The 13934-nt window shown below is 42.8% G+C and overlaps 1 protein-coding gene across 1 annotated transcript in view; it reads left to right on the top strand.

Moving 5' to 3' along the window:
- The window catches only part of LOC138491215 (scavenger receptor cysteine-rich type 1 protein M130-like), a 1027000-nt gene extending 1017976 nt beyond the window's left edge, over positions 1-9024 (top strand). Inside the window, exon 8 of the mRNA XM_069617602.1 lies at positions 5295-9024. Coding sequence (XP_069473703.1) covers positions 5295-5539 — 245 coding nt within the window. The 3' untranslated portion in view covers positions 5540-9024. The remainder of the gene's footprint in view (positions 1-5294) is intronic.
- The last annotated feature ends 4910 nt before the right edge of the window (positions 9025-13934 follow it).

The raw sequence follows: 13934 nt of genomic DNA, 5'->3' as shown, positions 1-13934 counted from the left end.
GTATTAGGGCTCCTGAGGTTATGCTCAGGTGTTTCCCTTTCCAAGCGAACCTGGTCTCTATCCGCCCCTGCTCCCTGTTGCAATGCAAGAGCCTGCGCCTTCAGTTCCTCAGTTAAGGCATTACTAGACTCTGTCAGTCTCTCCTGCATCGCTACCTGTTGTTGGAGCCTATCATTGTGCTGGCAGAGAGCCTCATTCTCTCTCTGCGTTTCCTGATTGGTCCTGGAGCACTGGGCCAGTCTTTGCTGCAGGAGGGTTACCTCCTGAGCTGTGTCCCTATTGGCCTGCTCCTGTCTTGCCAGAGCATCCTCCACCATCTTGGTGTGCTCTAGCAAGTCCTGGTGTTCTTTTTGGAGGTCACCCAGTCCCTGGTGGGCCAGGTGATTTTCTTCCATTTTTCTTCTTAAGTGGCAGACTTCCTGGCCTAAGGTGTCCCTTTCCTGACCAAGAGCTTGAATATGTGACGCCAGGTCGTCCCTTTGCCTTTGGAAGGCACCAGCTTTCTGGCACTCCTGATCAAACTCTGCCTGGGTATCCAGGTCTTTCAGGATCAGTTTATTGCTCTCCTCTTTCTCTCTGTCTAGTTGGATTTGCAGGGTGGCTACCTGCTCTGTGCATGCCCTGTTGAAATTGATCTGTTGCTCCAGCTTTTTCTGGCTCTGCAGTAGGGAGTCAAAACTGTCTTGGCGTTCCTTCTGCAAAGCCAGAATTCTGGTATCCTGGTCAACCTTTTCCTGTTGCAGGATATCCATATCCTTCTTTATTTTAATGATGTGCTGTCTACTCTCATTTACGGACTCCTGGCTTCTGTGCAGCCACTGCTCAGAAGAGTCCAGATCAGATTGGGCCTTCTGTAATGCCAGCAGTTGCCTACTCGCCAGATCTTGGCCTTCAGCACATTTGTCCTGCATGGCTCCCATATGTAAATATAAATATGCCGCTACCCTGGCAATCTTGTGGTGCTCATCCTTGGCCTTAGGGGCCATATATAGTTCACTCAGGGCCACATGTAGGGGACCCTGATCTCCCCATATATCTGACCCTGTTTCAGTGATCTGGGGTGCGATTGCCTGCAACCAGACCGTCTGGTCCTGATGAGTCCACTCACCTCTCACAAATAGCTTATGTAAGAAGTGCTCTCTGGCTATTTTCATATCTACCAAGGTCGTCATTCTGGAATTTGAGTTCCTTCCTGACTTACAGAAGTTTGTATTTTATTTTTGCAAAACAGTCCTTTTCCTTAGAGCGTTCCTTTGAGGAGTGCTTTACAGCGTAACACAGCGTGGTGATCCGACCGGATATGTGTATCTGGTCAGCTGGCACATGTATTAATCTGCACAAGTGATAGATCTAACCCAAACGTCCGGCTGAAGCCCCCAATTTGTAAGAGGATTCAATTCAACACTACAGCTAAGTCAACGCCTAGTCTAGAATACTGAATGAAAACCCTTATTGATATATCTTTATGCCCAGTTCATGAGTTCTGGATGACTACCCCTGTATAACACCCCTCTCTTAGAATCCCCCTGACCCCACTGAGTCAAGAAGTAGGTTTGTTTTGCAAATTTAAAAGATTTATTTGAGAAATTAACAATTTATAGATATATCACACTTTGATAATACATTAACAATTGATAGCACACTTAGGCATATGAGCAGTAATCAGCAATAAGCAATCCTACAATAGCACAGTTCTGGTGACTTATGACTAGGAACAGGAGAATAAAGTATCAGAGAATGCTTTATGGTTTCAATCAATTGCACAGATGAAAAAGAATGCAGCACAGAAATCGACTTGATAGGACTTCACTAAAAGACAATGTAATCACTTTTCTTTGAAAATTCACTCCCCCCTTTATGCAATATTAGGAGATGGAAAGGAGAGCCCACAGTTCTCAGGAATGCAATCAATACAATACGAAATTCAGTTCCCACCCAGCACGCTTAGAGGAAAACAGGTCGGAGTTTTAAACACAGGCCCAAAATGCTTTGAATGTGGTTTGCAAGGAAGTGAAAAATATGCTAAAATGCTTTTAATTCCCTCTAGAGGTTCAGGGTGAGTGATAGATACTTTGAATGAGTTCAGGATCACTTTAGCAATGCTCTTTGAATGGTTGTCAGGTTGCAAACAAATTTTTGCAATGGAAGGCAAGCAGCTGCAGATTTTTACACGTGAGCTAACCTTTCAATTCGCGGCAAAATGTCAAATCGCGGCAGATTTTCCTGAGTGCGCCGGGCGCGATTACAGAGGAACTACAAGGAGTAGCACTATCGTTTTGGGGTCCTAGGACAGCCTAGGATCTCAGCTTCCAGATTTAAATTTTAAATTTCGTTCCTAACCCAAACGGTTCCGGAGTTATGAACACGATTTAGTAAAGGTAGATTTTCGGATTTAAAACAACTCAAAATGACAAGTGACAGCGTGCAACTTTGGAATTACATATGACAGCTCGCAGCTTAAGAATGACAGGTGACAGGATCTCTAGGAGACAGTTCTGCTCAAGTTAAAATAGCTTGCATTAGATTATTTTAACTAAGAGATTGGGTTCTGCACAGTTTTGGCGGATACTCACTCCTAATTTTTAGAAGGACTGGGCCTCGGCACAATCTGGTCAGCGGGTTTTCTTCACTCGCCACGGACGGTCTCTGCACACAGCGTCTGGGTCAGCTCTACTCTGCTGGTCTGGTCTGGGTCTCTGGTTCTGATCAGGTCTGTGGGTCCGGATACAGCGGTCTCCGGTTCAGCTGGTCTCTCTCTGGATACAACACTGCTTTCTGGCAAATGGCAAGAGTTCTTGCAAAGAATTCAAACAGCTCGCCTGGCTGTGAATAGTTGCAATGATTTGAGGCCTGCTAAAGAGGGATTTAGCTTGTAGTTGACCTCTCTGATACACATTCTCAAGTAAAGTCTTGGTCTCTGAAGGTGGATAGATTGAAGTCTCTGTGTTGGCTCTCTGGAGGTTGATGGAGGTGAAGTATGGATTTTCCCGGCAGAGCGTCCCGCAGCAGATACAATAGAATGTGTCTATCTGTCCTGACTGTCTGCTTTTATGTGTTTTGAAAGTGGGTGGAGAGGTTAGCTTTCTAGGCCCTACCCCTCTCCACTTGTCATTGGCCACTTCCTCCTCTTCCCCTTGATTGGGGGAATGAAGTGAGGTGTCATCATGATGAGGTCTGTTTATGAGTCAGAGAACCCTCCCCTGTCAACTTTACACACAAATCTATATCTGATCCAAATACATACTTCCCCGATAGACAGTTGTTTGGCATTGCATACACACATCATGCATTTACTGATGGTAGCCCCTGTTCCAATTCTGTCGTTTCTAGGAGCTTGGGTTCAAAAATGGCAACATATTTCAATTTTTGGTCGGGTTACCAATATTGGATTTGTCCCCGCATTTACACAAATGTTCGCAAAGCATGTGGGCATTAGATGGTGGAGTGTCAGATTTTTAACATACATACATTTAGAGTAATATCCTCTTTTCCGCTAAAAATCCCCCTGAACATACCACCGGGTCCTAACACGTCTTCAAATGTGCACAGAAAAATCACAAGAATAATGATATCACTTATAAAATTTTCACAAGTCCGCTCTATGAATGATCCATCTTTTTAGATTTATGTTCTGGCCCCAAAGGGGTGTGGTTTCCCCCCAGCACAAGGTTGAATTTCTGGTTTTTCCAGTTCTGCCAAGCCAGCTTGCTCTCACAGGCAGTGCTCCTCCCCTTTCCTTCCAGGAGGAAGCCACTTTTACGACCCCCCCAATAAAACATTTGCCTGAGTCAGGACAGGGCTTTGTTCAATTTCCTGCAGAACCCAGGTAATTCAATCAGAGAAGTGTCATATCCCTTTTGGTGGGAACAGCAAAAGGCAGCTAGGCCTGGGAACACAGCTGTTGTGCAAGTCTCAACTCCTGTCGGGGGTAGCTGGTGGGCAAAATTCCCTCTCTTTTTAAGCCAGGCCTCAGCTAAATGTCTCTTTGGCTGCCAGTTTTCCTGTCCAAATCAAACTTCCAATTTTTACGCATGCAGCTAGAATGCTGATTCTAAGTTTAATATGACATTTAAACAATTGCAACCTATGTGACACTCAAAAGTAGGTCACTCATTTCTTTTCAACATTCGATTTTGGTGGTTTTAATCCAGTTTCAGTTAGGCTGCTGACATGCATAGCTCAGCCAGTTTTGTTATGAACGTTGTTTTGGGCTCTTCATCTTCCCAGATTTAGTATGCACACATACTTCATTCTGCCAGATGTCCGCTGGTGTTCAGTGAGATTTTTGGATGTGTTGCAATGTTTGAAAATAGGCATTTTGAGCTGGCATTCAGAGAAACAAAAGGTGATTTTAAAGTGCGGTTTTTCCTTTGGCACACATTTCACTCATGGCACCCCAGCCCATCCTGCTCGCACTGGTGGGTGGCAAGTTAGGCAACCATTTTAGTGTGCACAAACTGCGTGGTTCTCCTGGATTCTGGCGCACTTGTGGGCTTTTTGGCCATCTTGGATTTTCTAAACCCACAGCGCCAAATGTTGCAGCATGATAGCTCAAACGTGGGTCAGGACACCCAACAGTCTGCTGGTGTTCAGTAAAATTTTTGAATATCTTGCAATGTTTGAAATAGGCATTTTGAGCTTGCATTTCAGAGAAACAAATGTGCTTTTTGAGCTAACAGGCACTGCTGTTTTTCCTTTGGCACCACGTTTCACTCATGGCACTTCTGGCCCATCACGCTCGCTCTGGTGGGTGGCAGGTCAGGCAACCATTTTGGTGTGTGCAAAAACTGTGCTGCTTTCCTGGATTCTGGCGCAAATGTGGGCTTTTCAGCCATCTTGGATTTTCTAAGCCCAGAGCACCAAATGTTGTTGCATAATAGTTCAATCGTGGGTCAAGACACCTGACAGGGAGTTATAAAATTCAGCGCTTGACTTCCTGGGCTGCTGGGATTTGTAATGTCCCGGTGGCACCAGGAAGTCAGGTGCCAGATTCCGTGTTACGGGGTTGGCGTCTACCCGCCAGTCGCACCGGTGGGTTCCTGTGTACATCCCCCACGAAGAGCACATACACCGATCTTTATTTGGTCTCAGTGTCAAGTTGTATTTTCAATTGAAGTATATTTTTTAAAAGCCTCGAGCATATGCGGATACATGGATTTGATGACGCTAAGCAATTGTGTTTTCTACAACCTCCATGCTATTCACGTCCATCTTCTGTTGTTAGCATTGTACACTTTTGTGCACACCTGTTCATGTAAATAAAGGCCCCTGATTTTGGTTTTCTTTTTTTTCAGAAGTAAACGCTCTTCTTGCCCCCCATGGGTTTCGCCTAAACAATACCATAACACCCCCACCAAGTTACATGAATGCATTGAAGGTGCTATCAAGACCTCTGGAAAAAACACAGACGCCACCACCCAGCTACCTGGAGGCCTTGAGGATCCTGTCCCGGCCAGTCATCGTTCATGTACCTGCGCCAACCTACACGGAGGAGGAGGAACTGATTGCAAGCCAAACCAATGAAAAACAGGACCTTTGATTACAAATGCTGCCACTCTAATTAAGTTGGTGCAATGACAGGAGTTTACAATGAAGATGTGAAGGCTGTCAGTGATTGGTAACTGTTCCCCGATATCAATCCTAACTATGGCTACAAGGTCACGCCCACTCCACTCATTTGAATGTTGAAAACAATGATGTGGCAATGATTTAGCACTGCGACTAAATTGACTTTTTTTACACCTTAAAAACTCACATGGACTTTACAGTCCTAGTGTCTCCATCTTTTTCCTATTGCAGGTGTACATTTTGGAAGAATGTGTCTACGTTTCTCAGTATCTTCTTGGTGTGAGTTACTTCAGAGACATCTGCCTTTTACAAAAACTATAGCTTTTATGGTGGAATAAGTAACTTTTTGGTCTAATTAACATTTGGCCACAAAACCGGCATGTAACAACGTTTCTCCAAGTATGTGACTGTGATTAAGAGTTACATTTTGGCTTTACTTGCCCAAGGAGAGAGAAACCGTAATAACATTATTTGGTAGACACTGAAAATCAATTGGCCATTGAATGCTTGATCCACGTGCTAGTTAGGCAGTGATTGTGGAGAAAAGCAGGAAAGCAAAAGCACAATATTTTAATTGTTTTTTAAATCTTTTTTTCTTCTACAAGATTGTGTGAAAATGAATTATATCTTGACCAGAAGTGCCTTAAACTCTGCATGGCCACGAGACCTGCAGGGGTGAGCATCAGAATGACACCAAGCTAGGACCCTGCAAATACATGATTTGTCTTTTTGCTGAATTTGATTGGATAGGAAAGAGAGCATTGCTATTCACTCACACTTCCCGGGGATGTGGGCATGTAGAAAAGAAGCCTTTTGAGTACATTTTAAAAGAATGGTAAAAGAAAAGGTAAAAATACTGCACATTGCCTGACAAAATAATGTTACTAAACTGAAAATTAGTGAAATGTCGGTTTCTCTGAACTGTTCTTAGCACTTACTGATGACACAATTGGTTGCCACACCCGTCTTAACAGGCGAGGGCTCCTTCACCTCCTACTAAGAATCAATAATTTCTGCCTCTTTGTCCCTTGCTACATTTGATTGAGAGCTCAAAGGGTAGAAGACCACTCTGTTGGTTCTCCCTCAAAGCCAGAAACCAACCCCCTGGACGGATAAGAGCATTGTAAACCACATTTATCAAGCTTAAAGACACCACCTTGCCCCGAAAATGCATGGAAAGCTGCCCACCACCAACTTCAGGCGTGGATCTTTCTGGTGCGTTTTCAAGAGTTCAGTAGCTTCAAGTCAATGTACCTTTCAATTTGAAGCTCAAGTCAATTTACCAACCCTGAAAATGAAAATGAGCCCAAAGAACTCGAGAATAAAGTCCAACGATAAAACAGCCACAATGCTGGAACCTGCGGGTGGGGAGGTATAAGAACCTTAAATATAGCGGATGTACACAATATTATCTTAGCACGTGTGACATGGGAATGGTGGCCAATCCCCTCATTGATGGCATGCTGAAACAAACGTCACTTCAAAAACGAACCTGAAAAGCGCATCCTTGATGGATTAAACAGTCAGAAATGTTGTGCATTCTGTCTTCTTCTGCCTGGCCTAATTATTTTTACAGACAAAATAAGAAAGCAACCATAAAAATGTTTGTTATGGCCGTGCCAATGTGGCTGTACTTTGCTACAAGCACAAAGGAGCACACTATGTGGCCCTCCTTTATAAACGTGACACTGCAGCATTCAAAGACACTCTCAGGAATTTGAATACTTATAGTATAAGACATGTATTAAGTAGATGGCAGGAGTACACATTTCATCAGGCCATGGCTCTTAACTCCTCATGGTCCCACTGCCAACTGACAATTTTCGGATGAGCAATGGACAACTGGTATTCACTACATTTGCAAAGTTTCCTAAGTCCAAAGGTGAAATCTTGGTGGCATTAGCATCCAGTCCAGGTGTATAAAGGCCGGTGTCCATGCATACATTGAGATGAGTCCAACAGTGCACCACGCATTGTTTGCTAGTGCATTCTAAAAGGGATGCTTTGAGTGTCTATTTTAATGGGGAGCCATGAACACTTTAGCCAACCCTACACAATCTAACCAAAGTAGGGACATCAAAGGTTTTTTTTTATTTGTATAATTAGCTGTACAGAGTTCGACTTTTACATCTTGCGGTGAACTCAAAGGTCTATAAGGTGGTGTTTTCTAAATGAAAGGGCTGCAGAAACTCACTGCATATGAGAGTACAATGGCCAACCAATGGAAGCTATTGCACATAACCGTAGAAAGAAAGAATGCAATAGCTGTATAGGCAAGCGACATAAACATTCAAAATTACATGAATTGTTTTTGAGTTTTTAGACCACGTACGGGATTTGTTGTTAAGTAATAGGTTTCTAAATTGCACACACATGCAGTCTCGATTAAAATGATGTGACCCAATAGAACACCAGGGCTATCGTTTTCCAAGAATGGCCCTCTGAATGGCTGTTGAACTTACACAAAATGTTTGCAAGTCTCAAAAGAAAAACTCAACATGTTTTTTTCTATGTACCAAAATCCTTAAAGGGGTTTGATCAGTAAGGCTAAACGAACGTGCATCAAATGTGACGTTTTCTTAGAAGATAATTCATGGTTGGAGTGCTGCCTAGGCAAAACGTGCATGCCCAAGAGGGGCACCTTGACATTGGCACCTCCCAGAGATCCCCTGGCTTCTCCAATATCTCAACACCGATATCTATATCCACCCAAAGAGGAATATATTTTAGTATATGTTAAAATAAAAAGTATGTTTTGTATAAGGTCTGCCAATATAATTGGAAGATTATCCTTTTTTGCAGAGATTGCCAACTTGTGGAACGCCCCATATATGTACAAAGCCAATCACTGTACTAATGAAGTATCTCATTGTTCTTTTTATTTTTTAAATCGTTATCACCCAAGCAAGGACATGCTCTCTTGAGTGCACACATTTGCATTCTAGAAAATCCATAGTGCTTCCACTTTTTCTGAACTGTAGACTCATATACATTTCTTAAATTGGAAAGGAGGTTCAGTTATTAATGTTGGTCCTATCCCTCCGTAAAGCGCCGGAATGAGAGATCAACCAGTATATTTGTTCATGGTGACCAGGGTACATTGTTCCGCATTTGAATTCTTCATGAAAGTGCTACATCTTGTTAAAATGTTTTGAAAAAGTTACTGTGTTTCAAGAGATGTTTGAAGACATGTTTGCATTGGTCACGTGACTGTGGGTAGTTGGAAGCCTAGATTCCATCGAAGGGATTTGACTATTAAGGATTAAACAAGAGCAGAAGGAAAATGTCAAAAGTTCTTCATCTTGCGGAAGTGGCTCGGATTTTAAATCAAGCTTAAGGATGGGCTTTGTGTATTGTTTTTTGCTGGCACGTGATGACCGTAGCAGCAACAAAGTGAATGAACTGATTGCAATTCCAGCATTACATGTACACAACAATAAACATGATACAACATAACGGGCATTACTATTATTGTGCTCATGCAAACGTGGGCTGAGTTTGTGATACATTGAGAAGTGTTTCTAGTGCTACTTTCAAGGTACCACGTAACATTGGAATACAGATATGCAGTATATGAGTTCTGGTGCCCTCAGCCGCCAATCGGGTCACATCCACTCGGGGGGGAAAAAAAAAGGTAAAGTAAGTACTCAATAAGCAAGACTCAAACCTCTGTTTTGGTTATTTATTTTTAAGAGTACACACAGGTTAACGCAATATTAATGTAATGTAAACTGTGACAAGGTGAAACAATGCAGTGACATGATACGGCCAACTCTTTGTTGTTTATTTTGCCACTACAGGAGCATGTAATTTTTATTTTTGCAACTGAAGACATACGCTTACCTCTTGATAAAATAAAAATAAGTGCAAATAGTTGCAGGTCTTTCTACATCATCAAATCACTTTGTGAATTAAAATGTCATCAAAGTAAATAAAAACACATAATACAAAATATACTGAATTAATGACAATACAACATTTACAAAGATGCTAAGATTGAACGTGGTTGTGTTCCTCATGTTAGTGGCCATGTAGAAGATGTTGTGAGCATGTCTGAACCATACAGTGCAGAGTTGCCTTGAGTTTTTCCAACTTATCGGGCCTCATTATGGGTCCGGCGTAAACATTTACCGGTGCCTGAATTGCCGGTATCACCGGGGGATTACAACTCTGGCGAACCGGAAATTCAGACACCGGTAAATTGTAATTCCCCGTTCCCAGGGACTCAATGGCAATATGGAACACGAAAGCACCAGCACCGTTAATAATGGTGCTGGTGCTTCCGTGACGGTATGCTTACTGTGGCCGCTTTGCCCGGCCGGGTCTGACCTGTCAGGCACAGCGGCTCCAGCATGCAGAACTGTGATATGCCAGTCCGGAAACAACAGTGCCGGTAAGCTTACCAGTACCATTGTTTCCGGACCAGTATAGCTGTAATGAGGCCCATCGTCTTGCCCTTGAATGTCATTTAATATAATGTGTCTCGTATTTTGAACAAGTGGTTTATCACGTGTTCAATGCAGTCAGGTAAAAGGACCCAATAGCTGTTTTCATAGTCTGAAAAATCAATGGCTGGTCTATGTTTAGTTCTTTACATTGAAATAATAATTGCATGTAATAATAATTGCATGTCAAATAAAATATAAAGGGCACCTGGCGGTGTCCTGATATACCCAGGGGGGTACCTGTATACAAAATGCTAAAAATCAGGATGAGAGATCCAAAGACAACTATCTGGTTGAGAAACGATTTTTATTTCAATCTCCAACCAATTTGTTTGCACAGATAATAGAATTAAATATTTACATAACTTTCGATAAGCACGAAAGTAGTACAGACAGATGTCATTTTTAACATAGGAAATACAGATATGTATCAACCTCTCTAGTATCGAGGTAAAATTTCCGAAGTGATGCACAAATACAAAATACAAATGAGTGGGGACAAGATTCAACAAAGTGCTACCCAGGACTGTGGTAATTCCGGGGGTGTTGAACAAGAAGGTGTACACAACACCATCTACAAACACATATACAATGGAGTATTAACAGTTGTGTCACAGAACATCGACACTGAAGTGTTTCGGCCAAGAAGGGCAGGGTGAGTGCCCAAAGTGTTGGTGGCCTTCATCAGGATAAACGCTGAGCGTGGTACTGTCCGTGTAAGTAATCTGTGGGGAAAAGTGATAGCTATCAGGAGCTCACGGGGGTAATTGTCATTTTAAACATTATTCAATAATGGCTAATTGGTGCCTGAATACACAGTGCCGTGTATTAGAAGTACAGCTTACCGTCTGCTAAAGTTGCAGCGGTGACGCTGTGCTTGAGAGTCCTTAATTGTATTCAGGACTGTGAGGAGTCCATGGGATTGGGTTGCATGGACCGACTCAGAAGATTTCGGGTCCTTCAGGCTGGAGGAGTTGGCCTGGTAGGTCTAAAGACTGCAGGGGAGAAGGTCATAAAACCATCAATCCATGTCCAGACCTAGATACATAGTCTATAGTGTGGCCATAAGGAGATTATACGAATCTCAGTGAGTTGAACAATGGCTTTAGTGGGCTGGGTGCCAAGCGGTGAGGTTTGCCAGTCCGTGTGGGGCCAGTGTGGTCAAGTGGCCAACAAATATATATATAGAGAGCCAGAGTGGATGATGGTGGTACTGGCGCAAGTAGATAGAGAGTGGAAAATTGGATGGCGTGGTGAAGCGATATCCAGGTGAACTCTAGTAAAGCCAAAAATGGGCTCGCGGTGTAACGGAATGGAAGTGACACGTGTGCTAGCTACGGTGCCTTACCGACATACTGCACTCGAGGTATCAGTAGTGCCGAAAAAACGGATCGCGAGTGGTCCGTGTGATGCATTGCATGTACACTAACGCGAGGAGTTTGCACGTGAGGCCCAAACCACTTGGTTGATGTCTTGGTTTGAGGCCAAACAGTGTTGGCCCCTGAGTTCTGGCTGCCCCTGTTTTAGTTAATCAATGCTTTCCTTCACATGCCCACATTGTTTTCTGTGGACTATGGAGCATATTCAGAAGGCTGTAGCTAGACCTATTCGTTTTAAAACTCCACCCTACATCACTGAAATCATTTGAACAAGAAACCATTCAATGTCATTCCCTGATGTCTCCAAAATCCTGTTTGGAAAGGCATTGGACGCCCCACACTTTCCACCCAGCTAATCAAGCGAGAGAGGTGGATGGAGGTAAAGATCTTGCTATCAGCATCCATAATTGAAATTGTCCTATAGTTATTAGGATCCAATCTCTTTCCGGGACACCATGGGAAGTTTCCTAAGAAGGTGGAAACTGACTACTCAATAGAGATTATTAAAATATATAGTTAAGATAGTTGCCCAGGTCTCAACTGCAGATTTGATCACATCGTTAGTCTATTTGGGCCTTCTGCCCTCGAGGAGATTACCTTTTTAATATCTACTACACTTGCTGTGAAGTTGTCATTAACCACGGTTCACTTCCCCTTTGGTTTTCCATAGGATAAACAAACGTGCATATTTCTCCCTTTTCCTGGGAATATAGAGAACCAAGGTAAGTCATCCAAGTCCTTTTCAGAAATAGAACTATTTTGCAAGACTACCCGACTACAATCCAAGCAGTTGATAGGCTTCCAACATTTGGAGTCCTCCCCGAGAATTCAAGATCTCAATCATTGCTTCTCCATCTCTTTGCAGCATTTTCATGCAGTCAAGTTTTATCCAATTCCTATATAATTGCCTTATTTTCTGAATTTTTTTAACCTTAAAACCAGGGCCAGCAAACTTTTTCCTTACAGCAAAAACCTCTGAACAAAACTGTTACTTCCTTTCACAGAAATCCAAATCAAACGTATGTAAATGCATGCAGTCTGTTTTCCCAGACGTATTCAATCCATGAGAAAACAAGCTATCCAGTGCATTCTCCATAAAGGATCTGACATTATCTAAATTGAATGTATGAATTTTCTGAACTGCTGTGGTCTTAAAGAGCACCTTTTCCAATCTCTCATTCTATAAATGCGTGGTTTGCACATTCCAGGTTATGCGATTTTCTCCTGAATTAATGGTTAGCCCATTTAAAGAACTAGAAACGGGGCATAACAATTTGATTTCAAAATGTGCTGTGGCAAAATTATAATCCCTTAACTCTGTTGAGATCATTGTACATTGAACACAGAGATGAAATAGGAATACATCCACAACGATGTAATCTAGAACAGTTTTAGTTTCCCCCACCTCCACCAAGTTACATGAGCTGGTAAATCCCCAGACCTGTTTCCATTTAATGTACATGGCCCCATTGAAGCCAGGCAGGACTGCTACCAATTGCAACACACATTGTTATCCCCCTCATGCTAGTACCTTGGAGAGAAGGTTGAAGCTTGATACCTAAGGCATCATGTGACCCAAAATTAGAATTAAGATCACCTGACAACATAGCACTGCCATTTGAAGTCTGTTGCATCCAGTCTAATACATGAAGTTGCAATGTATCCTAAAAGGGGAATAGAGGAGTAATGCCATTATGCCAATAAATATTGACCACCAGTAAATTCTTCATACCTGAACCCTTAGGAACACCAATTTCAGTAGCTAAGGCCCCTAATCAGTATTGCAGCAAGATAAAATAGGCACACACTAAATTTGACTTCTATCATAAGCCCCCCAACCGCTTCCCTTATGAGGGGCGTCCCAGGGAACATTTCTCAGCAGCCTGAAAGGCAACCACGTAACCATCCAGCAATGTACACTCCAACAACAAATGTTCCTGTAATAATATACAGCCATATTCTTTCAATTCTAATCCCAAAACCGGATTAGCAAACAATTTGCAATGACCCAGAGTGTTCCCCAACACTACCTTCAGGCAGTTCCCTTTACTAAAGATTAGACTATGGGCCTCATCACGAGTTGGGTGGTAGCCCTTAAATGCAGCGGTAATGCTATTATCACCACATTTAAAGGTTGGAACAATCCTGAGTCAGGTGGAAAGTTGGAGTTCTACCTCCAGTTTTTTGCTCTAGCTAAACAGCTCAACTTTCCACCTGTTTTCAGCACTATTAGCGCAGCACTAATTTCGCCAGAACTAATAGCGCAGAAAAGCCCCATTGTGTCCAATGGACGCAATGGGGAATGGGGATTTACTGCTATACCGCTACTTGTTGTTCACGCTAATAGTGCCGGACCGAGTAGCGGTAATGCTATTTTCGGTGGCTGTATACCTGCTGTATTACCGCAGGGATACTGCTAAGGTTGTGATGAGCCCTTTCTCACTACGTTTGTAGAAATAGGGATTGAGAGTGCATCGGGTAACCAGGACCAATCCTGCTGGTCTTTAGTAAAGGTACACTTTTGCAAAAACAAAAAGGTTCA

This window comes from Ambystoma mexicanum, chromosome 10, assembly GCF_040938575.1.
Source record: "Ambystoma mexicanum isolate Mex_15411 chromosome 10, UKY_AmexF1_1, whole genome shotgun sequence".
Classification (NCBI taxonomy): domain Eukaryota; kingdom Metazoa; phylum Chordata; class Amphibia; order Caudata; family Ambystomatidae; genus Ambystoma; species Ambystoma mexicanum.
Note: the sequence above shows the minus strand (reverse complement) of the source record. Positions and strands in the feature narration are given on the sequence as shown.